The sequence below is a fragment of the Rhodamnia argentea genome, chromosome 7 (assembly GCF_020921035.1).
Source record: "Rhodamnia argentea isolate NSW1041297 chromosome 7, ASM2092103v1, whole genome shotgun sequence".
NCBI lineage: Eukaryota > Viridiplantae > Streptophyta > Magnoliopsida > Myrtales > Myrtaceae > Rhodamnia > Rhodamnia argentea.
This window is the reverse complement of record NC_063156.1, coordinates 1,036,156-1,062,567: the sequence shown is the minus strand read 5'-3', so window position 1 is coordinate 1,062,567 and position 26,412 is coordinate 1,036,156. Positions and strand designations below refer to the sequence as shown.

Genomic DNA, 26,412 nt, shown 5'->3' with positions numbered 1-26,412 from the left:
GTTCCAAGAATGATGGAAGCTGATAAATGCAATCAAAAGATTAAAGACTAATCACTAGACATCGAGCATTTTCCTTCTTTGTTATTGCTAGCTGAATTTTCCCCACAATAATTCCGATTCAAAGAGAAAGTTCATGATCCGAACTTAATTCTTTACTGCTGCAAATAATCTTAAACAAACATCAGAACAGGTGCGAGCACATCAAGAAGCAATTTGCATCAAAACCAGTTTATGAGATGCGAATCATAACCTTGAGAGCACAATCTGAAACTTATATCCTCTATGAAAGAAACAAAAGAAATCTACAGTCGAATTTTAAGCTACCTAAATCAAAATTCTCATCTGCTTGTTTTCTTCTGGTGGGGGGGAAATAGAACACAAAGACCAGTTCCATTACAAGCATATCACATGTCGCATGAAGACCAAGTTCTCGTCAAACGAGAAGCAAACAAAGGGAAAGCTGGCCAGAACTATAATGTGTGAAGACTTAACTAAGGAGGAGCTATGTCTGCCGCTCAAGAGTTGTGACTCCAATAAACCGGGTTTTCTGTGAGAGTGTCTATTTCTTCTTCTTGAAGAGGGCCGATGTCCTGAAGTTGGCATCATCTCTAATAAAGCTCCACCACAAATATGTCAGAGGAATGGTAGTGGCATGCCAAAGAGCATGGGCATCTACATATCCCCGGTAAGGTGGGAAGTCGTAAATCTCCAACAGCATTGCTGCAGCTCCACCCACGACCACCACCCACAATTTCCAGCGCGAAGGATGCCGAGTGACACCAGCCCATATCGCCCATATAAGAAGCTGAGCTACGCCCATCGCAATGCACACTTTCATGTTCAGACCTGCAATAGAGTGATCTTTAAGACCATTTCCGGTAGCAGACTCGCAATATCAAGCAAGACAAGGATTCAAGCCATTATATGACTAAATAGATCAGTAGCATCGGTAGATGCATGCATCTGTTTTTTCATTTTGGGAACCTGCAGCAACTATTTTGATACATGTTTCCTAATATTGTTGGTGTTGCCAATTATAAAACTGATTCAAATCCAATATTAAGTTGTCCACTGGTTAGCCGGTGATAACCACTAACTTTGTGACAAACACATAAAGCTATTCGAAACACCACGGACTATCATTTATCCAGGTCTGGAGATCAAATATACAAAACCACAGTTTTTGAAAGCAAACAGATCCGCCCAGAAAAGCTAGGGATGAGCATCTGAAAATTGCAAATCAGAGACTCACATAGCACTCCCGACCTCATGTCGACAAATCCAGGTCGAACAATTTCGTGAAACTGCACCAGGCATTAATGACTATATATCAAGGGTAAAAAAACCTTTGTGAGTAGCAAAAATCTGATAATAAGAACATCAAAGCATGGCCTCAAGCAATTCAAATTCATGGCATTAGGGAACAACAGGGATTTACAAGACATTGGGACGCCAACACAATCTTGAAGGGCATTCTTAACAACTGTAGAAATAATGGGTGCGTGAATGGGAACTGATTATATAGAAACAAGAAAGTATTTACCATAATCAAGCTTATAGAAGTTGAGATATAAGATATGTGTGGTCACAAATGCAATAAAAGGAGCTGCAACCATGACCCTAGCAGCCTGGTCTCTCACATTCAATGATCTCAGTATTGCCAATATGAGAGAAAACCCGAGTAAGGCAACAGCAGATGAATAATCCAGCTTTTCTGTGAAGTCCACATCTCTGTGAAAGTAAGTACATTAAAAGAACATCAAGAAGCAGGCATGAAACATAACAATATTAGCAGATATAAGTTTTTTACAATCAATTGTAAGGGAGGGAGATGCGACAAATTTGACATTATCATCCCTCACGTAAGAGAAGAATGCCGACGGGAACAGAAACAAAAGTCAAATTGAACTACTAGCTTCGAGTAGCATAACATTCCTATTATGATACATTTCCAGGATTGTATCCCGATAACATTCCGGTGGTTCTTTCATTGCATTTACAATCAGGAATAGGTATCAATTCCCAAAGAGTACTGCATAATGTTTAACCTAACTGATGCATCCTGGCTAGTGTTAAGACATTTTTCCAGGTAAAAATGACAGCTCAACAGAGTTAGCATTCTAATGCTACGCAGGAAGTCTATTAGCCGATCTCGACTCATTAAGGCAGGTAATAAAATCATGATACAAGAGGTGGCACTCAACGATACAAAACTTGACCAAACTGAAAAGCATATGTTTAGCAATGCTTACCGACTGTGAAATACAGCACTCCAGAACCAGGAATTCATGGACAAGAGACCATAGACATGCCACAAGCTCGTATATTCATAGTATATTCTCTGATCTGGTCTCAGAGGTAACTTGTAGTACAAAAGGATGAAAAAGGACAGCCACCCATGAAAGTGCATTGCAAGATTAAGCGCAGAAAAAGCAACGGAGGCAGGTTCCTGATGATGGAAGCAAATCAGTTTAGATGCATGTTGAGCATATGTGCTATCAAATACTATCAGATACATTCAACATAGTTTGATAATGCTAGAAAGCAAATTAAATGTGGAAACCTGAAATCCATCGACACGCTTGAACGGCCATTTCCCATGATATTTAACAGGTTTGTGGCCAAGTTTCTGTCTTTCCTCTTCTCTCACAAGCATACACTGATATCGGCAATCACTCTGGCAGTCCCATTGTTTCCATCTAAGGTAAAGTGGTTCTTGCAAATACCAAGGACCATCAATAGGTTTGCCATCAGATGAAAATTTACAATGTTGGAAGCACTTGTCTCCCACACACCCCGAACTTTCACACTTTTCTACGCAAGACCTGGCAAAACATCAAGACTAGCCATGATGAAATGGAAAGTATTCCAATCAAAGAGCAACCTTCCGGATTGAACTTATTTCAAACAAGCAAGTAGATAGGCCAACTTACAAGAACAACTCTACAGCCATTCAAAGACAAAAGAAAAATATTTCAGGGAAAGGACTTTTTTTCTACTTCTTTTCTACTTTGAATCCATAAAAGAAAACAAGCAAAGAGCAGAAGAAACACAAAGGTTCAATCAGCTCTTCTTGGAATAATTGCATTCAGCAAAGCAGGACCTTTATTCTAGTGATAATTGGAAACAAGATAAAAGAAAAGGCAAGCAAAGGGAACCAAATACACAGGGAACGAAGATGCATCTTAACATTTTAACTACGTCCTTAGACCCCTTACCTTTGCACATCAAGCAATGTACTCGTGATTTTGCCTGATATCTCTTAACAACAAATATGGCGGGTGAAGTAACTTATATGGACCGGCAGAGAATGAAATGCATGCACAGACAGCGCATAAAAACCTAGAATAGACACACATAATTTCCAGCCCGCCCTCATAATCAAGAGAACGTATAGCATTAGCAAATTGTTGTATTTAACTAGTGAAACTTCTAGTCGTCAAGCCGTCAAAATCCATTGCTTCTTAAATACCATACTTCAACTCGCATCTCTTAAACCTCCATAAACCACCAGATGGCTAACAATACAGATTCAAAAGAAAGCTTTCATTTTTCCCATTTCCCATCTTCTTTTCTAGTTAGACGCATCGATCGAGGTCTTATTTCTTTCATAAACTCAAATACAAATGAGCAACTCTGTATTGGCGAAGCCAACTTCTCAAACAAAGACCGAATCCGCACCCACCCCAACAAAAATCCAACACCATCCGACCAGACCAAGCGAACCGCCAACACAAAGAACGCTTACAAGATACCTTATTCAGCAGATCCGCAAGGATCCTGAACAGAACAATCGAGCGAAATGAACACAAAATCAAACTAGCGGGAGAAGAAGGAAGTCACCTGTAAATCGGATCGGCGTCACCGGCACTGGCGTCGAGAGCAGCGACGAGAGAGAAGAGCGCGACGAAGAGCAGAAGCGCGCGCGAGGGACTCATCTGGCCAAGTCACGAACCGTGTTCCATCGGAAAACTATCAGACCGAAGATTTGTGAAGAAGCAGAACAAGACGGACGCTCTCCGACCTCTAAGAGCGAGAGAGAGAGAGAGAGAGAGAGAGAGCTAAGAAAATGGAGAAGAGCAGAGCAGAGCAGAGCAGAATCTGAAGGAGAGCTGATCTCAGATGTTTATCGGCATGGCTTCTGTCTTTTCCCCCAAATCTTGCTAGTTAACCACCATTAAAAAATTATTACAAGATCCATTTCACAGACACTGTTGTAAAAAAAAAAAAAAAAAGGAGGAATTAGGGTTGAAGTGCTGTCAAATTTTTTCCAGCATGGCTGATCAATCCTCGATCGAATTAATAGATCGCCCGACAGACCCTTTATTAAGTTCGACAAAAATGATATGACATGTCCTAAATAGTATGTCCATTTTAGAGTAGAAGCGACTAGTCATTAACTCGATCATTTACGATTTTATTCTTGGTTGAGGAGATTTTTTTGGTTCCTATTTAGGATTACACGTTTATCTATGGCCGCTAAATAAGGAGAAATAGAGATAAATTAGAATGGTTTCGCATCTCTTCCTTTTTTTCTTGACACGTGATGGTGGCGAGTAAAGCTCGCTATTAAGAAAGATATTGAAGGGTCGTGAGATAGTGATTAGTTAGAGAAAATTGAGCTACATATAGCGTTGCACGAGATAATACATACATCGATAAGTTTCATAGTCAATCTACTTAGTTCAATGTACAAACTATGTAGCTCTTCTCTTAGTAGATGTGAACACTAACTTTTGTAGAGCAAATGAACATATCGTATGACATTACAAAAGCAAAATGTCCCTATGATGATGATGATGATGAACTAGAGAGAGATATGACAGCATTGAGGCTGGCGATGCACTCGGCAGGAAGTCCTAGGAACGAGTTCATCAACAAGTCATCGATGGGGTCAACGCTTGCCACTCCCACCAATCTACAATTCCCTTCCTCGTCCAGTCTCTCTCCCCGGCCGCCTCTCACCGTCCCGTTCGATTCCTCCGACGTCAGCACGGTCTCGACGATCAGCGGCGGGGCTCTGTAAAGGCTCCCGACCGAGAAGCAAAACTTCGCCTTGAATTGAAGATGGACCTGCAAGTACAAGTTTGCGATTTGAAAGTACGAACCGATGGGAATGTTTTATCAGGATCATCATCTGGCTAGTTGTTACTGCGATTTTACCTTGCCGGATTCTTGGCAAATCCTGCCTTCAAACAGCTGTGGAACTATGTCTATCCTCAGGAAAGGCGGCAACGGCAATCCCAGGAATTTAGTAGTCACGCTCGTCAATGGCGGGATGGAAAGCGTGTCGGGGTCGAAAGATACCGATATTTCTCCGGTCGGGTTGCCGTTCGATGCCACCGAGCCGTGCCCACTTCCGGTACCTCCGTGAGCATTGTACTCGAAATCGGGATATCTGGAGATGCCGAGCTTGCAAGCCCCAAGGGTCTTGAAGTCCACCTTGTAAGCATTCGGTCTTGAGAGATGGAATTGAGTGGTTGTGGCTGTTGAAGTGAGTTCTCCATCATTTCGAGCGTAGGAAGAAGAAAAGAAGGAGATGGATTTTGGAGCGACTCTTGCTCTTATTGCCGGGAGTTTGCGCAGAATCGGCGAGGTCGAGGCATTGATCTTGCAACCCATTTGGGGCTTGTGCTCTGCTATTGAGTTCAGGAGAGGCAGAGCAAGAAGAAGAGGGTCATTTTCCTGTTCTCGCTTTCAGGTGATGAATTGGTCCGTGTGGAGCATTGAAAAGAACAAATCCATACGATATCTGGGAGGATAAAGCTTGGGGGTAATCAGAACATGAGGCTGATATGCGCCGAGTTGGACTCGCCCTTCCTGGCCACCGTCTGTTTGTGTGCTTCTTTGCTGCAAATCGCCGATGAGCATGTAGATTATAGCCCATTTGAATAGAAAATCAACCCATGGGCATGAACTGCATCATTCTTTTGCATTTGACAGCAGTCTTATGAAAGGAGCATAGTAAAAGTATGAGGGACTGAGATCATCAAGTAACTGATTTGAACTAACCGGACGAAAGTTGGATTGTACAGTTGTCGTCCCGCTTTCTTGATTAGTTTAAAAGGGTAACCTGCGGGTCGACTCGACCGGTACACTGGATGAGATGCAGACAAGGAGGGGTCTAGGGAAGGATCAGCAGTCAGCCAATTGCCCCAGCCGCACCACCTGAGCCAAGCGAATTTTCATAGATTGATGTAACAAAGCTCCAGCTCTGGCAAGTTAGACAATGGTTGAACTGGTCCAACAAGGTGGTCAGAATTGAGCATTATCCATTTGAATCCAAATTCATGTGCCAGGACAACAGACAAACGACAACTAAACAAGTTTCTGAGAGCGTTCGACCTAGCCGCCTGAGAAGGCCCATCAAACATGAACAAGGGATGCTGTCCATTTATAAATGGGTTGGCTCCAAACTCACGGAACTCCAACGTTAGTTCCTCAGATAAGATTTCAGAAGAAGATACTTGAGAAAGAAACTGAGTAGAAAAAAGAAAACTTGAGAAAATCCACCATTACAAACGCTCAAGAGTCAAAGATCCTCACCCAAGAATGTGTAATCCTTGGCTACTAAACATCAATCATAATCTCTAGTTACAAATTGTACATCTAACAAGGACAACGCTCTGTCGCCACACAAATATTTTCCGCTCGCTAAAGTCACAGCACTGTCAAATTAGCACAATATACGATAGGTAGCTTAGATAGCACCGTGTCCAGATTCTTCAGCAGACAAGAGAAGATCTAAGAGAAGTCGGAATCAACGTGCACGACGACCAACGGATGACTGACTCGGTCACCACAAGATCTAATTGCTCCTGCTCACCAAGGCCAATCGTTCTATTCCTCTTGCTATGGATGCCCAGTACTCTATGCTCAGTCGTTCCTCCGCCCCTCTTAATTTCAGCTTTTTTCTGCTCCTCTCCTCCCACCAAATGGTTGAAAATGACGAGTGACGAAGTTGGCAAGTTAAACAGCTTACCAGATCTTACCTCTGCACATTCGTGAGTCTATGGTATCAGCTAACAAGTCCAATACAAAGTTGTTGACAATAGCAAAATGAAGAACCATGTACCTCCATCTGGAGATGCATCTGATGATAACCCTGATGGAGCACTTCCTTGTCCATCCATCAAACCAGGACTGAAGAAAGAAAAGCTTGGCATTGAGGGAATAGGTGATGAGAACTCCAGCGCACCAGAACTACCACAGCTGCGGAAGGAAAGACCACCAGAAGCAAGGCCTGGTGTTGATGGTTCAGGAAAGAAGGAAGAAAAAGATGATCTGCATGTAAATGTGGGTGACTGAGTTTCACATGTGATGTGTGTTCTGTGGCCAAAGCTGATATCCTGATCCCTAGGCATATACGTGGCAGAAAGCGACACTCCAAGATCATCAAATCCTCCAGAAGCCCTACACTCCCATAGATTTAGGACTTCAACATTTGGACCGTCGTCCATCCAGGAATGTTCTTCACGAGGACAATAATATGCACAATTTGGGAGTAGAAATATACATGAGATACGATAATTTATATAGACATATGCAAGGTCTATGTACATGATGGCTATGAAGTCAGAGATCGAAGTAGTATGCTCAACTACTTATCTTGCATGAGCATCATTATCATGTCTAGTGAAAACAAAAATGCGCACCTGCAAGGATTGAAATGCTCATCACAAGAAAGTTAATGCTAAGTGCAGCACTCTGGTCGATTACTAGTATAGTATACAAGCCACCATAGATGATACTACAAGATGCTTTCAATCTATTTAGTCAGGATGCATCATTGCATCACATACGAGATTTTCCTAGGCAGATGCTTAAGCGCTAATATAGTAGATATTGCAGAGATGGTCAACTTATTGTTGTGGTCTTTCTTGGAAAAGAAAAGGCATAGATAACCTACTTCCAGACAATATTAGGAACAACATAGAAAAGCCTTTGCATCGCAATAATGCCATCTAGTAATTGAAATTTGGGGTTTGCCTAGCTGTTAAGTATGGGATGGCACACAAACACTCATTAAAAGTCACGTGACATAGACGTACTCACATCTAGCTTCATAAAACTAGCAGATTTGTGTGAATTTACATTAAGCAGAAACAATATAGATTGACCTACCTAGAACCTCCCGAGCTGTGAACCTTTGAGAAGGGTCAACACAAAGCATACCCTTGATGAGAACCTTTGCAGATGCAGATATGCAATCCCAAGGACTAGACGGGAATCGCAGATCAGCTATTCTAACAGCATCAAATATACGTGATTTGGTCTTCCCCCAAAATGGCGGCATCCCGCTGAGGAGAATATAAAGGATGACCCCAGCACTCCAAATATCAGCACTCTGGTTATAACCCCCTGACAACACCTCTGGAGCTATGTAAAATGGACTCCCAACAGTCCCGTGCAGACTCTGGCCTGTCAAAACACGCTGAAATAAAACTCACTTTTTGGAGGAGAGAGAACAGCGAGCAATGAATATATCAAAAGAGCAGGAATTAAGGCCATACCAGGCTTAATGTAAGTGGCAAGACCAAAATCAGCCAATTTAATGGGCGAAGATGAGGCTTTGGTTGCCAATAGAATGTTTTCGGGCTTCAAATCTCTATGAACTACCCCTTTCTCATGACAATACAAAACCACTTGCATAAGATGCCTGAAAAGAACCCTAGCCTCAGCCTCAGAGAATCGGCCATGTTCCTCCAACAGGTGAAAAAGTTCCCCTCCCGCACAAAGCTCCATCACCAAGTGAACGTAATTATCCTCCTCATAAACCTCTTTCAAATCAACTACATTCGGATGCCCAGATAACCTAGTCATTATCTCAATCTCAAGCTTCACGCTCCGTACATCATCAGATGTCACCAGTCTATCTTTGGCAATCGATTTGCACGCAAGGAGTTCCCCAGTTAACTTATGAGAACATGCTCTGATTACACCAAATTGGCCCAAACCCAACTGTTCACCAAGTGCATACCTATCTTTCAAGTTTGAGATCTGCTCTGCACCCAAAATCGCTTCACTCAAGCCAGCAACTTTATAGTAGTTGCACGCCTTTATTGATGATTCGCTGCTGCTGTTGCTCTTGGCAACAGCCATAACAAATTCTTACCCAATGATTACCAGATTCTTGGGCAAGATCCAAAGCTATTCTAGATTGATATCTGCACTTAAAAACGTTTCAAACCCCTTCGGAGCAACTAGGAATGCCAAGTTTTATAGTCAAAGATCGTCATTTTCTCCAAAAGCATACTGTAGGTCAAAATCCGAAAAGAAGCTTCTCATGTGACCAGTTGCTGAAGTTGACGAGTGCACTTCCCGTGATGGTCACGACATCATGTTTCTGGGAATGCGAGAAAATTTTTTTTAATAGACTTCAATCCCGAACAGAATCATCTGGATCTGAAACATAACCACAAAAAGCAAAAAAAATTTATCCCACCGTCTTCTCGTTGGATTAAACTAGAACCCACGATATCAAACAACAGCTACTCTAGAAAATTAGCTGACCAACCGTCAGCTACTATATGCTATTGATTTCAAAGTTACAAATATTCAACTGAAGGTCAAAAAAACACAAAAATTTGTTGCAATGCGCAACATGCTTTTGGCAGATAAGATAGAAGGCAATAGGCAAGGCGACAAAAAAAATTTTAAAAATTAGGAACCTCGAGGGCTTGAAAGCGAAAGCACCCAAAAAAGCTTCCATCTTTGAGAACCCTAATCGCCCTAAACAGCCAGTAATTGACTTGAATCGCAGCTAAATCGCTCACAGGATTGGTCACTTATGGCGATCGGCTGAAAAAAAAATGTTCTTTAAGTCACGCGTACAACAAGATTACCTGAAAGCCAAAATGCTCTCTCCTGAAAATTTCCAGAGCACACACTACGACTCCACATCCACGAATCGCGCTTACACGGAGAGCAAGAGAGCGAAGACTACGAGCGAGCGAGCGAGCAAGAGACAGATACAGAGAGAGAGAGAGAGAGAGAGGAAGAAGATGCCGTTGGAGCGGGAGAAGCTGAACGATGTAGCTCTATCTCTCTATCCAGTCTCTATGCTTGTCCCAACCCCACTCTCTCTCTCTCTCTCTCTCTCTCTGTTCTGCTGCTCTGGCAATGGCGATTTGCTGCGTTGTGCTGTTGGTGCTCTGTTTTTCCCCTGCTTTTTTGAAATTGAAAGGCTTCCACTCCACGGATGTGAACTCTTTCTTTAATTCCGTTTACTTTAATTTGATTATGATTATTGTATTTTCAGCAAGCTTGTCAAAGCGCAGTAATTTGCAACGATACCCCTTGCACATCTTTTTTTTTTTCTAAGTTTTAGCACTCGTACTTTAGTTTTTTTTTATGAAAGTAGCCCCATTCTTCCAATCTAACCTAATAAAAATGACTATGAACGTAGAGTTTTAAATTTTAATGGATGGAATCACTTTTTATTTTTATTTTTCAAATGAAAACTTCAAATTTCTTCGGAAAAAATATTACGGTACATAGGGAAATCTCTTGATAATGGCAATCGACAATGAGAACGAGGAAAACATGATTAGAAAAAATTGAGGGAAATGTTTATATATATATATATATATATATATATATATATATTGAAAGAATCTGTTTTGTTTATTGATAAACTAGGAAAATGGAAAAGAATAACTGAAAGAAAGGAAATCAATTAGTTATTCTTGAAATTTTCATTTTATCCGGTGACTAAAATTAGACGATGATGTATAGCTGGGATAGGTAGAACATATTGACATAGTTTTAAATATTACGTAGTTCTAGTAATATCGAAAGTAATAAGTAGTGAAATTGACTCGGCAAAAATGAAAAATTAGTATTGATATTCCTTTTACATCTTCGTGATTATTGTTATTGCTACAACTCTTATACATACTATTTTCGTAGAAAATGAATGTTTTCAAGAGTAGACAAACAGCTTTAATAAACATAAAATTTTCAAAAAAGAAGAATATATTGATTTTACAGGGCAATGCGAAAGAGTTCCTTTCTTGCTAAGATTAGCTCTCTCGACATCGGATGATGATCGCAAATACCCTCGATAGCATGACTCATCGGATTAGAAACTCACACTAGGGGTATGTATTTTGAGTGAAAGGATTCTCTGCGAATTAGTTTTTTGGACTTTCACGAGTTTAGTTTATTGAAAATGATTAATCAATAGAAAACCATTTACTGTCAATGAAAATTTATTCATACTCAAAACAAGAAAAATTTTCTGAAACGAAACACACCCTCTTCCTGAAATGGAAAAAAAAAAAACACATAAAAAGTTGAATGGAATGTCTGTTTCAATGCATGTGAAATTACAAGAAGTAAAGTCATTTGCAAATGACTCCATCTACACGGACACTCAATCCTACTTTTGCAGCTAGCACAAACACATTCCTTGCTTTTTAAGAATGTGTACGGGGTTTGTTGTGACCTTTGAATGCAACTGTTTTTGGTGGAGAGAGGTTAATTCATAAAGAAGAGTAGATGAGATCCAACGCCAATGGATGGAATCTCACTTTTGTGTGTGGATGTGTATTGAATTTCTATCGCCCCTTTGGCGACACCAAGGAGATGGGACTTTAACTATCAAATTAGTGGGATAATATTAGCTAGCAACCAAGTGATGATGTCTACTGTAGTCTTATATCTGAACTTTCAAAGATAAATTTTGATTGGTATTTTCGTATTAGCCTTCAAGAGTAAGGATGCGTTTGGCACTGACTTTGCTAATGAAATTTGGACCTTTGAAGGCTTCTGTGCTAGAGTCGAGATGTTTGGCAAGACAATTTCAAAGGGTTTTAAGCAAAGTTAGCATTTCCAAAATAACTTTAACCCAATTCAAGTTCTACCTAGCATTGGATCTGAGCATTTTCAAAAATGCTACTTTTTAGGTTGCCCTTGCTAAACCACATAGATTTCAATTTTATCTTCACTATCTTTGCCGTGCATATCCAACGGGCATCATGCGATATCGTTGATAAGTCCCCTATATTTGACTGTGCCGCGAGCCCGATCTGTTAAGGACTGCCTAAGGTGAGGCCGTGTGACCTTAGGGTGACGTTGGTGGAGGGCGCACGAAGCCTAAGTGGAGTGGCTGAGTCCGCGACCCTGAGGCAAGTCATCCTCTCTCTCTCTCTCAACCAATTTAACTTTTATTTTAAAAATTACTCTTCAGGTTGGATGTAAAGTTTTGTAGAAAAGTGTTCATCAAACACTATTGGCATTTCGTGAAAACTCTTTGATAACGACATTGGTTATCACTCGCCTTCTTTCATGAAACAATGTCTTTATTGATGGAATTTTATGCCAAACATACAATTCATTCCTCCCAATTTCCTGTTTTAACTTTGGTTCAAAGTCGATAAAAATGCCGAAAAATTCGCTTAAGAACTTTTTAGTAGCTTCCTGCTTTAGAGTGATTAGATAGAAAGGCCAGTTCTACAGTCTCACGTGAAACGCATCTACGATCATCGAGGCTGGTGGAAAACGAAGTCTAGCTTTTTTTCAACCATTTCCTTTTCCGGTCAGTTCACATTTCGACAGCATTTTCCTCAAATAGCCTGCGTACCAAGAAAGGTCTCCTTTGTTTTTCCCTTTGTGACATTTACCTCTATGTATCATCATCAGGTAACATGTCGCTCGACGCTAGCTAACCACAAAATAACTGTTTTTTACGCCAAATAACCTTAAGCAAATCTCTTACTCATCTCCTTTATCACACTTCCTTGGGCTAACATAACAGAACGCCGAAGAAAAGAAATCACCCGAATGCCGTTTGCATGTCTAGGGACGAATTTTCAGCATGATATTTCAGCTTGAATAGCGAAAGTTCACTAGCTATGTAGTCCACTGATACATGGAGCAATACCAAGTTTTTCCAACCACAACAGATGATAACACCGGATGAACAGGCTGAAGATTAGCAACACCATTTCATCATGCATTCAGATAAACCCTTTATGGTCTAATAATCATTCTCGGCTTCCCGTTATTAGGTATCGAACATGTGGATGCCTGTTGACATGTTACCGTTAACCATTACAGTTATTTACATGTCACAACCAAGACACTTCACTTTGGGATGAGAATTTCCTGGTGCAATTCTTTCGTCACAGATTAAACATGACCTTGATGGCATTGCCGCCACGAGCGCTCGTCTCAAAGGCATCTTCAACTTCCTTCTGGGAGAACCCAAACCTGTGGGTTATGAGGGGCTTCACATCTATCTTGCCGCTCCTTAGGAACTCGAGGCAGAGAGGCCACGTGTTCTTGTACCGGAATATGCCAATCACATCAACCTCCCTGCAGGTCATGAAAGCATTCGTGAATGAGCAAAGATATCAAATTCGTTCACTCCTAAAACTCAGATGCAATAGTGGAAAACTTCTTATACTAATCTTCAAACATTAGCGCTGGTTATTCAACAACCAAACTGCCACTATTTTGTCACACTGGCTTTGGATCTACAGTTGATTGGTAATAAGTACATCCATTGTAGCATAGTTGGGCAGTCTAAAGGTCAGGCCCATATCTGGCAAGCCCTTGGCTAACATTGGCAGAGCACATTGCAGGGGCATTTGTAACATAGAAGGGGGGAAATACACGAGAGGGAAAAGACATACCTTGCAGCAGCAGGAGTTAGCGGTACAGTCATCTCGTTGTGACCCATTCCCACAAGGCAAACTTTGCCGCCAGATCGAGTGGCATCCAATGCCGTTGACATAGTTTTATTAAAACCGGCACAGTCAAAGCTCACGTCAATCGCTGTTGCCATTGCTTTTTGTATCAGCGCCACCTCTTCAGGTATGTCCTGCAGAGGGGCAAACTCAAGAGCAAGTGAAAACTTTATCTTTTCATTTTCTCAAGTTTGAGCTATAAGCTTATAAGGGCTTATAGACTGCTAGATTGAACCATTCCGTCATGCCATCGTCTGATAAAAACGAGGAAAAGCAAACCAAAACCATGAAACACTAAAGAAAATAAAACCGTCAATGAATTTCAACGACTTATTCTCCACAAACAGTAATATAGAAGCGTGCTTCTAGGTTATATTATAGCAGAAGAGAGGCAAGTGTTGTTGCTCGTTATTCTCCAATTTCTTCGCAAACAACTAGGCAGACTGAGCACCCCAACCAGTCACAAGTCACAATTAACACAAATTATGCAGAAGGCCCTAACATGCACAACCCAATCACTGGCTTCAGCTTGTTAGTTCAATGAAAAACAACAAAGCGATACTTACTTCAAATTTGGTCTAGCATACCTTCATATCTGTAGAAACTTTAATGATATCATCTGCACCCAGATCCTTTGCAACTGATAAGCGGTGGTCATCAACATCCACAATGACAATTCTGGGTGCTCCAAAAGCACGGGCAGCTAACATAGTAACAAGCCCTATAGGCCCCGCACCCATTACCAAAACATTTGTCTCTGGACCGACATTAGCTCGGCGACAAGCATGAACTCCAACGCTCAGAGGCTCGCACATTGCCCCTTCCTCCAAGCTCACATTGTCTGGAAGCTTAAAACAAAGGTCTGCGGGATGCACCACCTGTCAATAGAAAGAATGGTACTCTCAACATTGTCTAATTTTATAGATGCACCTCACCTTTTATCAATATATGTGACCCAATTTCAAGTAACTGTGCAGCTCCATGCATCATGCCAAGTTGTGCCAAAAGGATGTCCAAATGAAGTTTTTATCAATCTCCATTCGTTGTATGCTCAGATGTTGCTACAAAATCTTGCTCAATAGCTATGTCACGACACATTACTATCAGAGAATATGTCAAACACCTGATTGGCAAGAGAACCATGTACAGGAGGAGTGGCAAAGAACTTCATGTCAGGGCAGAGATTGTATCGGCCTTCTTTACAATAATCACAACGCCAACAGCTGATCCCTGGCTCTAGCGCCACTCGATCACCCGGAACCAATGTCTTGACATCACTCCCCACTTCTTCTATGATCCCGGCACACTCATGCCCGATCACCATAGGCTCTTTCACCACGAAATGTGCGCATCTAAGCGTCTGCAAATCGAAGAAACAATCAAAAGAGAGCAAGTGTGAAAAACCTATTTATTAGCCAAGTGCAACTTGTGAGATGTGATTTTACTAAAGATGAAATCATAGGTATTGCTAACCAAGAAGAAGATTCTTCCTCATTGCATTTCACAATCCATATGGTCCAACATATAAAGTTATCCCTCAACCGAGTTGGATCAATCATTACTTTTTTTAACTAACCAGTATCTTAAATGACCTCTCTCATTGAGAAGCCCTCTAAGAAATCAAATCCCCATCTGTTACTCATCAGAGCCATGTCAGTGCGCCAACTAGTCCTTTTTTTCTTCCTTTCCCCAGCTTGTTTTGCGCGATCTACATGAAAGCAAGTCGCCATCCCAAGCCTTAGCCCGTAGACTATCACTAACAGAAGGGGGAGAAAGCAATAAAGAAGAAAGATTACAGTTATAAAACCATAACCTTCAGATAGTGAACGTCACTCCCACATATACCAACAGCCTTCATCCTGACTCTGACCTCATGGGGGCCTATTTGCACATAAAAAGCACAGATTAATCCAAAATCCCCCACACGGGTCATCAAGAAATCGACCAAAAGGATTGACAGAGCACACAAAAACAACTATTAACACCGTCACAAGCGAAGAGGTGAACATTAACACTGAAACTGGAAATTCCAAGAGAAACAAAAGGGGTGCGTCAAAAGGAGATAGAGAGCTTATGACCAAGTGGAGGGAGCGTAAAAGGTTGAATCTTGAGGGTGTTGAGACCAACGAGCCAAGCAGCCATGTTCTCTTCTTCACCATCCTCGCGAGACATGCCTCCTTTGCCCATTTGCTCCTACTTCCCTCAAAGCACTCTAAAAAGCCCACTCTTTTCCTCGGAGTGTCGAGTGACCCTCAACGCCCTGGGAGTCCGAGACGAACTGGTTATGTAAGGACGAGGGACAGGGGGGAGTGGGGTGGAGGATAAGAATAAAGATTGCGTTTTTATTCCTCAGTTCGAGTCGAAGGACGGAACAAATGGTCATCTCAAGTGGGGTATTGTCAAATTTGGCAGATTCGATCCAATCCAATCTCTGCTGGCTTCAGAATCAGAATCCAGTCGTGGCCATTAGCCAACATGATCGAGCAACCTCAAAAAATTTATTTGAAGATGAAGGAACAAGAAAATTAGAGGCTTCCACGCCGTTCATGACACTGCTTCACAAATGGCAAGGCCGACCACAATTAGCCGTAAAATGAAAACTTGAGCAATTGTTTCGGTTCATTTATCAAGGAAATAGTTTCTTTTTTTTCTTTTGCTCTTTTGTACTTTTACATCATGTAACTTTAACATGAATTCTTCCCACCAAAAAGTAAATTTCTTAAGATTTTTGTCAATCTGTTTTTGTTAGCGTGAATCAGCGGAAATTCTTCCAACTCATTATGAGAATGCAAAAAGACATACGATTTTTTATAATCTTTTTATAGAAAATTTGAAAGAAAGGAATAGAGTGGAGTCATTTTCTTAAGAGATAAGTACAATCAAAGTCTTAAAATTTTACGACCAAAAAAAGGCATTAAAATTTGTCACGAAAATTCAATTGAATTCTCGAACTTGCAAAATGTATAATCAAGTCTTAAAATTTATCAAGTTTGTGTAATCGAACACTTTTACTAATTCCATCTAATTTGATTAATGAAAAATACTGGTGTTATTTTATTATTATTATTATTATTATTATTATTTGTCATTTTCACTCTGCTACGTAGTAGTACAGCACAACCCAAAGCTGCAACAAAGCCTCAATCACTGTCAATCCAAAAACCACCATTGCAATTCGCGGTGGGAAGAAGCGGGGAGGCGGAGATGGAGGTGGAGGTGAGTGGCGTGGAAGGTAAGCTCGGTCACTTTCATATTTTGTTTTGGACAAAAATGTACCATGTTCCAATCACTAGAAAAATTAAGTGTTCGCCGGCCATCAAAAATTAAGCCAACCGACTAGCTCAGGCCCTTAATGAAAAGACTGAATTGATCACTTCAAGCCATTATATGAAATAAGATTAACTTTGGACCCTCTTTTAGGAATAAGGGCCTAAGTTGGCCGGTTGGCTTAATTTTCGACTGCCGGTGAACACTTAACTTTTCTGGCGGCCGAAACATGGTATTAGGTCTCGAGCGAGGGCCAATCATCCTACTTTGCTGTTCCTTGTTTCTTGTCTTGGGTCTATCTTGGACCGGTTCTCACCCGCAGTTGTTACTTGCATGACTTATTCATCGATCCTCGACATTGAGGCTCGATGATCCTTTGAAACCCAAGATGGGAAACAAAGAGTAGCTTTTTTTTGTTGCCCTTTCCTTTCTAGTCAGTTCCATTTTGACAGCATTTTCCTCAATTGTAAAGGTCTTTTAGGACAACACTTAGACTTTGACTAAAGCCTGCATTCCGTCTGGGGACACATGAGAAGAAGAACATCATTTTTTTCTTCCAAAGGCAAAGTATGATTACTGTGCTCCTAATTCCCCGTCTAATAGCCTGCGTATCAGGAAAGGTCTCCTTTGTTTCTTCTCCATTTTGTGACATGAACCTCTACTTAACTGGAACACTTCCCCAGGCTAACATGACAGAAAAAAGAGAAATGAGATAATGAGAAAGGTTAACAACCGAAGCAGACCTAAGCAAAACATGACAGGACTGTGATTTCAGTAGCTACGCTTTCCGACCTTTACAGGCCCGAACTATAGAAACCTTCTGAAGAGATCATTCAAATGCCATTTTGCGAGTGTCCTGGGACGAATTTTCGGTTTGACAGCAAAGTTCACTTGCTATATGGTACACTGATACCTGAAGCATTCCAGCCACCGCAGATGCTAAAACAGGACGAACGGGCCAAAAGATTAGCCACACCATCTCATCATGCCATTCAAATAAGCCCTTGTGGTCTAATAAGTATTCCCGGGTTTGCTTTATTAGGAATCAAACACGCCATCCAATAATGTTTACATGTCACAGCCAAGAAACTTCACCGCATGACAGGAAATTTCTTGTCGCGGTTCTGTTCTCACAGATTGAACATGACCTTGATGGCGTTGCCGCCATGAGCGCTCGTCTCAAAGGCGTCTTCCAACTTCCTTCTGGGAGAACCCGAATCTGTGGGTTATGAGGGGCTTCACACCTATCTTGCCACCTCTTATAAACTCGATGCAGAGAGGCCATGTGTTCTTGTACCGGAATATGCCGATCACATCAAACTCCCCGTAGGTCATTAAAGCATGGGTGAATGAGCAAAGATACTAAATTCGTTCCTTGCTCATATTCAGATCCAACAGTGGAACACTTCTCATGCTAGTCTTCAAATATTAGCACTCCTCATACTAGTCTTCAAAAAAAGAAGTACCTTGCAGCAGCAGGAGTTAGCGGGACAGTCATGTCGTTATGACCCATTCCCACAAGGCAAATTTTGCCGCCAGAGCAAGTGGCATTCAGTGCTGTTGACATAGTTTTGTCGACCGGCACAATCCAAGCTCGCGTCAATCTCCGTTCCGATTGCTTTTCGTATCAGCACCACGTCTTCAGGTACGTCCTGCAGAAGGGCAAACTTCAGAAGATGAACTCAATAGCAAGTAAAAACTTCATTTTCTCAAAGTTTGAGAGACTGCAGTGGCTTAAGCATTTTTAGTTCAATTGAAAACAGCAAAATGATGCTTGCTTCAAATTTGGTCTAGCGTACCTTCATATCTGCAGAAACTTTGACGATGCCATCCGCACCCAGATCCTTTGCAACTGATAAGTGGTAGTCATCAACATCCACAACGACAATTCTGGGTGCTCCAAAAAGCCCGGGCGGCTAACATTGTGCCAAGGCCTATAGGTACTGCACCCATTACCAAAACGTCCGTCTCCGGACCGACATTAGCTCTGTGGCAAGCATGAACTCCAACGCTCAGGGGCTCGTACATTGCCCCTTCCTCCAAACTCACGTTGTCCGGAAGCTTAAAACAAAGGTCTGCGGGATGCACCACCAGTCAATAGAGAGAAAGGTACTTTCAACACTGCCCAAGTTTCTTGATCCATCTAACCTTTGGACAACATATGTGACCCAATTTCAAATAACTGAGGGACTCCGTGCATAATGCCGAGTCATGTTGAATGATGGCCAAATGAAGTTTTTCTCAATCTCCATTCCTTAGATGTTAGCAAAATAGTACAGGATCCAGATTGTTAGGCATTCTCACATCCTTGGTTGGATACTGAACGCTTCCGGTCCTTTGAAACCAACTTCAAGATACAAGACAACAACAACCTAAGCCTTGTCAAGATGTTCTTACAAAAATCTTGCTCAACAGCTATGTCATGACACAAAACAGTCACTGATAGAGCATGCGTCAAACAGCAGATAGTGAAACAATATTCTACTTTTTCACCTGATTGGCAGGAGAACCGTGTACAGGAGGAGTGGCAAAGAACTTCATGTCAGGACAGAGGTTGTATCGGCCTTCTTTACAACAATCACAGCGCCAACAGCTGATCCCTGGCTCTAGCGCCACTCGATCACCCGTAACCAATGTCTTGAATTCACTCCCCACTACTGCTATGATCCCTCCACACTCATGCCCGATCACCGTAGACTCTTTCACCACGAAATGCGTGCATCTTAGCATCTGCAAGTCGAAGAAACAATCAAAAGAGAGCAAGTGCAAAAAAATCTATCTATTCGCCAAGTGCAACTTATGAGATGTGATTTCACTAGCAATGAAGTCACGGATATTGCTAACCAAAAAAGCAAAAACTTCAGCACTGCATTTCACAATCCATATCGTCCAACATATAAAGGAATCCCTCAACCGAGTTGGATCGATCATTACTTTTTTTAACTAACCAATATCTAAAATGACCTCTCTCATTGAGAAGCCCTCTAAGAAATCAAATCCCTATCCGTTACTCATCAGAGCCATGTCAGTGTGCCAACTAATCCTTTTTTTTCTTCCTTTCCCCTGCTTATTTTGGGCGATCCACATGAAAGTAACTCGCCATCCCCAGCCTTAGCCAATGCACTATCATCGACAGAAGGGGGACAAAGCAACAAAGAAAGATTAGAGTTGTAAAACCATAATCTTCAGATAGGGAACGTCACTCCCACGTATACCAACAACCTTCACCCAGACTCTGACCTCCTGGGGGCCTATTTGCACATAAAAAAGCACAGATTAATCCAAAATCCCGCACACGGGTCATCAAGAAATCGACGAAAAGGATTGACAGAGCACACAAAAATAACTATTAACACCGTCACAAGCGAAGAGGTGAATATTAACACTAAAACTGGAAATTCCAAGAAAAACTAAAGGGTGCGTCAAAAGGAAATTGAGAGCTTATGGCCAAGTGGAGGGAGAGTGAAAGGTTGAATCTTGAGGGTGTTGAGACCAACGAGCCAAGCAGCCATGTTCTCTCCTGCGCCATTCTCGCGAGACATGCCTCCTTTGCCCATTTGCTAATTCTGCTTCTCTCTCAAGTCTCAAGGCACTGAAAAAGCCCACTCTTTTCCTCTTTGAGTGTCAAGTCAAAGCCTTGTGAGGGTGTTGAGTAGGATTTTGTTCATGTGTCTTCGTCGAAAAAGGTAACAAATCACAAACTTGGACTACTAAACTTGGCAGATTTCGATCCCATCCATACTTCGCTGACTTCAGAATCCAGTCATGGGCATTGGCAACCGTGAACAAGCGACCTCAAACAGGTTGCCATAAAATCAGAATAAGGAGAGACATATTTGGGATAATAACTACATGGTCATTGAACTTTGACCTAACGTTCAACATGATTTTTTAATTTTTAATTTATTTAACGTGATAGTTGAACTTTTTTCTAATTTGCAATATGGTCCTTAAAAGTTTATTGTATTCAATATAATCCCTAAAATTTTGGTACATGTTCAATTTAATTTCCGAATCGTATGAAAAAGTTCAGTGTTATCTTTTTATTATTTCAAGTTTAAGGACAATAATGAATATTTTGATATAATTCGGGAACTAAATTAAATATATATCAAAAGTCTAGAAGTCATATTACATATCGAACTAAAATTCAAAAATTATTTGTGATGTTTTCTTATAATCAAACCGTTGAGTGTGCTCGAGCGAGCTTGCTTGCTCGGAATATTGTGAAGGGGTCCCAATCGTTTCAGGAACACTCGTTACAGCATTTGCGTCCGCAGTAATTTCTCGATAGTCAAGATATGCCTTATTATGACAGAGATGTGTGAAGATGGAAATGTCATTTTCGAGCTTCCAGAAGAAACAGACAAAAGCACCCCGCATGTCTTGTTGCATCGGAGGTGAGTCATCTCTCATCTGATGTTCTGGTCATTGTCATTGGCACTGATTTCATGAACAGTGAACTCCAAAGCCTCCATTTTTCATACTAGCATCATCTCTCTCTCTCTCTCTCTCTCTCTCTCTCTCAGAGGTTGGTGATCATCATGGAGAAAGGGGCCAAAGCGGATGAAGAGGAAGAGACCAATATGGCAGCTTGGCTTCTGGGTGTCAAGAACCTCAAGATTCAACCCTACCATCTGCCTCCTCTTGGTTGGTTCTCATCTCTTGTGTCTGCTGTTAAGTCCTAATTCCACTCGAACTGCGATTCAGAAGCTGAAGCCAGCCCCCCCCCCCACAAGCCACCACCAATCAAGGTCTTTAACTGTGCTGAATTAGAAATTCTTTGCTTGCTCAAAGTAGGTAGGAACCCTTCTGTTTATGTGGCTTCTGTGTGGTGGTCATCCTGCATTTTTTTTTATTTCTTTTGTAGTGCTGTAATTCTGATGCTTCTTGCTGAATTTGGACGCCCAGAGAGTGATCTCATGGCTCATGCTGTTTTATAAATTCCCCTTTCGCACCTTCCAACAAGATCGATAGTCTTTTTTATGGGAGAATGTTGATGAAAGCATGAATAGAATCTTTCTATGGTAGATAATGTATCTACCACAGAAGCAGAACGTGTCTAATAGACCTCTGCTATGACAATGGCTACTTAAGCTGTCACAATAATGTAAGAATGAGCACCTAAGAGTTGCACCCGTTGAATTTACCAAATGCATGACTTTAGCTTTGCTTTCTGATAATCAGGTTGCTTACGTTATTTTGAACAAGATTCTATTTGATCTCCACTCTATTCAATGTTTTAAACTCTGACTGAAAATGTGTTTATGCTTCGTTGTGTTCTGCTCACACTCTATCCACAATTTCAGGCCCGCACGATGTTAAGGTCCGGGTAAAAGCTCTTGGTATATGTGGAAGCGATGTTCATCACTTCAAGGTGTACAACTCTACTTATACCTTATTCTTCTGGTTTTGAGCTGCAACTGCAATAAATTCCTTCGGTGATCTCATTCCTGCTTGTTGTCGTATATCCTTGTTACAGACAATGCGGTGCGCAAACTTCATCGTCAAGAAGCCCATGGTAATAGGCCATGAGTGTGCTGGGATCATAGAAGAAGTTGGGACTGAGGTGAAGTCTCTGGTTGTGGGTGACCCCGTAGCCTTGGAGCCCGGAATCAGTTGCGGTCGATGCCGTCACTGCAAAGATGGTCGCTACAATCTTTGCCCAGGAATGAAATTCTTTGGATCTCCGCCAACTAATGGTTCGCTTGCCAATAAGGTATGCTTACCGACATTTGGGTTTTTCAGGCTTTTATAGCCAAGTAGTGCCATTGCTCGACCAATTGGAATCTATATGAGCCTTTATCTCTGTATTGAGTTTTACGTGAATGTAACCGGCACTGCTCTTACTCTTCAACAAATCTTAAGTTTCATGGATAAAAGATAAAACGGCCTTACATTTCATTGCTATTCTGGAACTCAAATTACAGTTTAGGCTGGTGTAGAGCTCCCTATTTCGAGTTCCTTGAACTTTTCAGATTGTTCGAGTTGGTACAAAACATTTGGCTTGCTTACAAAGAAATGAAGGTGAACATGGTCGATAAGAACTCTGCATTTTCCCTGTCTAATTGTTTGGGAGTAGGTGGTGCATCCTGCGCATCTGTGTTACAAGCTACCGGAAAACGTGAGCTTGGAGGAAGGAGCGATGTGCGAGCCCCTCAGTGTTGGTGTACACGCTTGTCGCCGTGCAAATATCAATCCTGAGACCAGCATACTCATAATAGGATCAGGGCCGATAGGCCTTGTCACCTTGTTAGCGGCCCGTGCTTTTGGAGCTCCGAGAATCGTTATCACTGATGTAGACGAGCACAGACTATCGATTGCGAAAATGCTCGGTGCCGATGAGGCGGTTCAAGTCTCAACAGATGTTCAGGTGATGTGGCATAAGTTTTGAAGTTTGAACTTCTGTGAACTAAAGAACATAATCATTCTAGAGACTTGGCCCCCTGCACGGCCCAATTGGGAACGGCCCTCGTTTTTCTTCAAGCGAGAAAACATTCTGCTGTATGTCCGATGTATCTTCAAGTTGTTCTGGTTTATCTTGAGTGACTTGACTTGAAACAGTACAGCTCGTGGACGAAGAAGTGGCACGCATCCAAAATGCGATGGGCTGCGACATCAACGTGAGCTTCGATTGTGTCGGCTATGACAGAACAATGACCACAGCTCTGAATGCGACCCGTGCCGGCGGTAAAGTGTGCCTCATTGGATTAGCCTTGAGCCAGATGACAGTTCCTCTTACTCCTGCAGCAGCGAGGTAATTGCATAGCTTGATCTGATGTTTCGAGAACATTAACTTCTTCTTGAATGGTTTATGACTTGCAGAATTTTCCTCTCTTTGGCAGGGAGATTGATGTGATTGGCATATTCCGGTACAGAAACACATATCCTCTCTGCATCGAGTTTCTCCGGACTGGCAAGATCGACGTGAAGCCTCTGATCACCCACCGGTTCGGGTTCTCGCAGGAGGAGATCGAACAAGCCTTCGAGACCAGCGCTCGCGGTGGTACCGCCATTAAAGTCATGTTCAACCTGTAGAACTTATGTTTAAAGCCATTAATAGATTCCTAAAGAGATACAACTAAATCAATCAAAACGTGGTGGGAAAATTGTCAAAAATGTCCCGAACCTTTGGCACCTTTGACAATTCAATTATAAATATTTTAAGTTTGCCGTTTCGATTGTAAACCTTTTCAGCTTTTGCCAATTCAGTTGTATTGGCCGGAAATCACCGACATGGACGCCACCCATCCTATATGGCATCGCCAGCACTAACGTGAAAAACTTTTAATAATATTTTAATTTTTTTCCAATATTATTATTCCTAACGAGGGTCGCTCTCGAATGGGCCGTCGCCAGCTCGCTCACGCCAGATCTCGCGATTTCAGACTCCCAAACATATGATTTTTCTAATCTTTGCTTCATTTCCATTAGATACGTAATTAGCTTGAAAATGATATCCGAGGAAGATTTGCATTTTCTTGATCAAGCATCCGATCGATACGTTCCAACTTCCAGAGCCTCACAAACGTTGGTTCAGTCAAAAGCAGAGTGCAGAATATTGACACTGACGCTAAGTGGGTTGCCTGTCGCTTCACCACGGAGAAAACTAATGGGGAACAAAAGGTGTATTATGCTCTCACTAATTCTAAAGTTAAAAGCACTAAATTCTTCGTTCGAGAGATTATGATTTGAGATTAACATAATGCCAAAGGGGGTGAACATCTGAAAGGTTTTCTTCTGTGGGCCGAATATCTAGATGAAGGCAACAGACGATGCTTCCTTACTTACCAAAACAAAAAGTTCTCAAAAATAATAAGATATATAGATAAATTAATAATTAGTGAGGCTCCTCGAAAGTTGACTTACGATGCCCTTCTCATAATTCATCAAAGGGTCTAGCACAATAGTTGTGGGGCTCGGAATTAAATTTGTTCGGCTAATGCTTAAGCCTTGACTACAATTGCGCTCGAGAATCTTTCGCCCATTCATCTTTCTTCGTAACGAGACAAAAACGTCAAAAGAGGAAGAGGCCGCACTCGTTCATATCGGTTGACTATATGAAATAAGAAGCTAGGATGCAACCAAAAGGTAGCTTAGTAACTAGTAATCGTTTCGTCCTTAGAGGCTATTAATCATATCCAGAGAAATGCCTACAAAAGATTATACGCCAGGAAGGTTGTTTGATTTGAAATGCTTTTAGGTTACGTTCCTTTCCTAACTTATCCTGCCGATAACTGTGTAGAACGACGAGATTCGAAACAGATTAAAGTGGTAATTAACAACATGTGCGGTTCTCACGCTCTTCCCTCGAAGGCTCGAACCTTGTCTAGACTCTCTTAACCGGGGTAGGCCTCATGAACGTTTCAACGATAACAACCGTCGAATATCTCTGCCGTCTCCGACCGGTTTGACTTCCATATTCTCTCCCTCTCGACGTCCAATGATGCTGTCCAACTCCAAACCATATAGTCTCGGACGCCGACCGCACTTCCTCGCAGAAGCGATGTCGTGTGCCAATCGCTGTTCGAGTTGCGGGCGGAGAAAATGATGTCCTTTTGGACCTCCACCGCGGGAGTGGAAGACTTGGTCAGATGGTCCCTCATTGGCCAAATTTGGCCCGTGGGGCACGCGTAGAGAGAAGGCAAAGGCAAAGTCCAAGGTCTCCCCAAGGAGCTAGTGATGTGGGGAAAAAGCTCGATCTTCTGGGGTCCCCTTTGATTTATCTTCTTGGCATGAGATTAGATAGCAACAAGAGAAAGAGAGAGAGAGAGAGAGAGAGAGTTGAAATTTAAACGAGGGCCACCCCATAAAAGATTTTGGGGGGGAAGGAGGGGAAGAGAACAGGTACATTGGTTAGTTTAGAAATAGTTGGTAGTTGGGTCATTGCAAGCCCGGGGTCTTGGCTTGATCAAATTGGAGATTTTACAGGTCATTTTTGTTGGGATATGGTTCATACTCCCCATCGAAGGGAAAGAATAAAGGTCTCAGGCCCTACCGAGAGAGCAGGGGTCTGAAGGAGCCACCCTTGCTTTGGTCTCAAGGAAACAGTGCCTCGTGGATGCCAAAGGACTTTTATAATTTAAGTCCGTATTTTATTGGTATTTTGGGCTTTGGTTCGGGAATAACTACTGTTATATATATTCTTTTTTCACTTATAATTGAGTGATATAATAAAGAAGAGTAATGTGCTAATTATAGCAGAATTGTTTGCTAGATGTCGCTTTAATTTAAGAGTGAACCGGGATAAATATTGTGTTTCTATTTTTCTTTCTTCCTTTTACGCTCTATTCCGTTGTCATTGTGCGCCAAATCATAACATTTTTTTGAGCCGTGTAATAGTTATCGATCAAGCTATTTGTAAGGAAGAAAGAACGAGGGTTGACGACTTCATAGAACGATCGAACGCAGCGATAGAATCCTCTGCCTGTCCCAGGCGTCCCTCCAATTT

General features: G+C 41.8%; 5 protein-coding genes and 1 pseudogene across 9 annotated transcripts; 1 reads left to right on the top strand and 5 right to left on the bottom strand.

Moving 5' to 3' along the window:
• Positions 1 to 205: 205 nt before the first annotated feature.
• On the bottom strand, positions 206 to 4,084 carry LOC115742962 (post-GPI attachment to proteins factor 3-like). The gene is made up of 5 exons (XM_030677532.2): positions 3,844 to 4,084; positions 2,564 to 2,825; positions 2,253 to 2,449; positions 1,544 to 1,731; positions 206 to 846 (listed from the first exon to the last, which is right to left on the bottom strand). Exons 1-5 carry the CDS (start codon positions 3,936 to 3,938, stop codon positions 560 to 562), a joined length of 1,029 nt encoding a protein of 342 aa, XP_030533392.1. The 5' UTR covers positions 3,939 to 4,084; the 3' UTR covers positions 206 to 559.
• Positions 4,085 to 4,739: 655 nt separating this feature from the next.
• On the bottom strand, positions 4,740 to 6,353 carry LOC115742971. Its single transcript, XM_030677544.2, has 2 exons — positions 5,164 to 6,353; positions 4,740 to 5,073 (listed from the first exon to the last, which is right to left on the bottom strand). Exons 1-2 carry the CDS (start codon positions 5,620 to 5,622, stop codon positions 4,786 to 4,788), a joined length of 747 nt encoding a protein of 248 aa, XP_030533404.1. The 5' UTR covers positions 5,623 to 6,353; the 3' UTR covers positions 4,740 to 4,785.
• A 130-nt stretch (positions 6,354 to 6,483) lies between these two features.
• On the bottom strand, positions 6,484 to 10,202 carry LOC115742909 (calcium-dependent protein kinase 26-like). Of its 2 annotated transcripts, none has more exons than XM_030677435.2 (5): positions 9,846 to 10,202; positions 8,514 to 9,405; positions 8,125 to 8,421; positions 7,076 to 7,471; positions 6,484 to 6,994 (listed from the first exon to the last, which is right to left on the bottom strand). In XM_030677435.2, exons 2-5 carry the CDS (start codon positions 9,100 to 9,102, stop codon positions 6,726 to 6,728), a joined length of 1,551 nt encoding a protein of 516 aa, XP_030533295.1. In that variant the 5' UTR covers positions 9,103 to 9,405; positions 9,846 to 10,202; the 3' UTR covers positions 6,484 to 6,725. The 2 variants fall into 2 exon arrangements, with proteins under 2 accessions (XP_030533295.1, XP_030533306.1); XM_030677446.2 differs by having other exon boundaries at positions 8,514 to 9,346.
• A 2,780-nt stretch (positions 10,203 to 12,982) lies between these two features.
• On the bottom strand, positions 12,983 to 16,238 carry LOC115742940 (sorbitol dehydrogenase). 4 transcript variants are annotated; one of them, XM_048282384.1, is made up of 7 exons: positions 16,093 to 16,238; positions 15,773 to 15,973; positions 15,508 to 15,575; positions 14,818 to 15,054; positions 14,282 to 14,572; positions 13,641 to 13,828; positions 12,983 to 13,320 (listed from the first exon to the last, which is right to left on the bottom strand). In XM_048282384.1, exons 2-7 carry the CDS (start codon positions 15,879 to 15,881, stop codon positions 13,128 to 13,130), a joined length of 1,086 nt encoding a protein of 361 aa, XP_048138341.1. In that variant the 5' UTR covers positions 15,882 to 15,973; positions 16,093 to 16,238; the 3' UTR covers positions 12,983 to 13,127. The 4 variants fall into 4 exon arrangements, with proteins under 4 accessions (XP_048138341.1, XP_048138343.1, XP_030533365.1 ...); XM_048282386.1 differs by lacking the exon at positions 16,093 to 16,238 and having other exon boundaries at positions 15,751 to 16,058; XM_030677505.2 differs by lacking the exon at positions 16,093 to 16,238 and having other exon boundaries at positions 15,773 to 16,055.
• A 1,676-nt stretch (positions 16,239 to 17,914) lies between these two features.
• Positions 17,915 to 20,518, bottom strand: LOC115742980 (annotated as a pseudogene).
• Positions 20,519 to 21,392: 874 nt separating this feature from the next.
• LOC115742918 (L-idonate 5-dehydrogenase-like) lies at positions 21,393 to 24,131 on the top strand. Its single transcript, XM_030677460.2, has 6 exons — positions 21,393 to 21,611; positions 22,271 to 22,338; positions 22,444 to 22,680; positions 23,044 to 23,334; positions 23,531 to 23,718; positions 23,807 to 24,131. Exons 1-6 carry the CDS (start codon positions 21,506 to 21,508, stop codon positions 23,997 to 23,999), a joined length of 1,083 nt encoding a protein of 360 aa, XP_030533320.2. The 5' UTR covers positions 21,393 to 21,505; the 3' UTR covers positions 24,000 to 24,131.
• Positions 24,132 to 26,412: the final 2,281 nt, after the last annotated feature.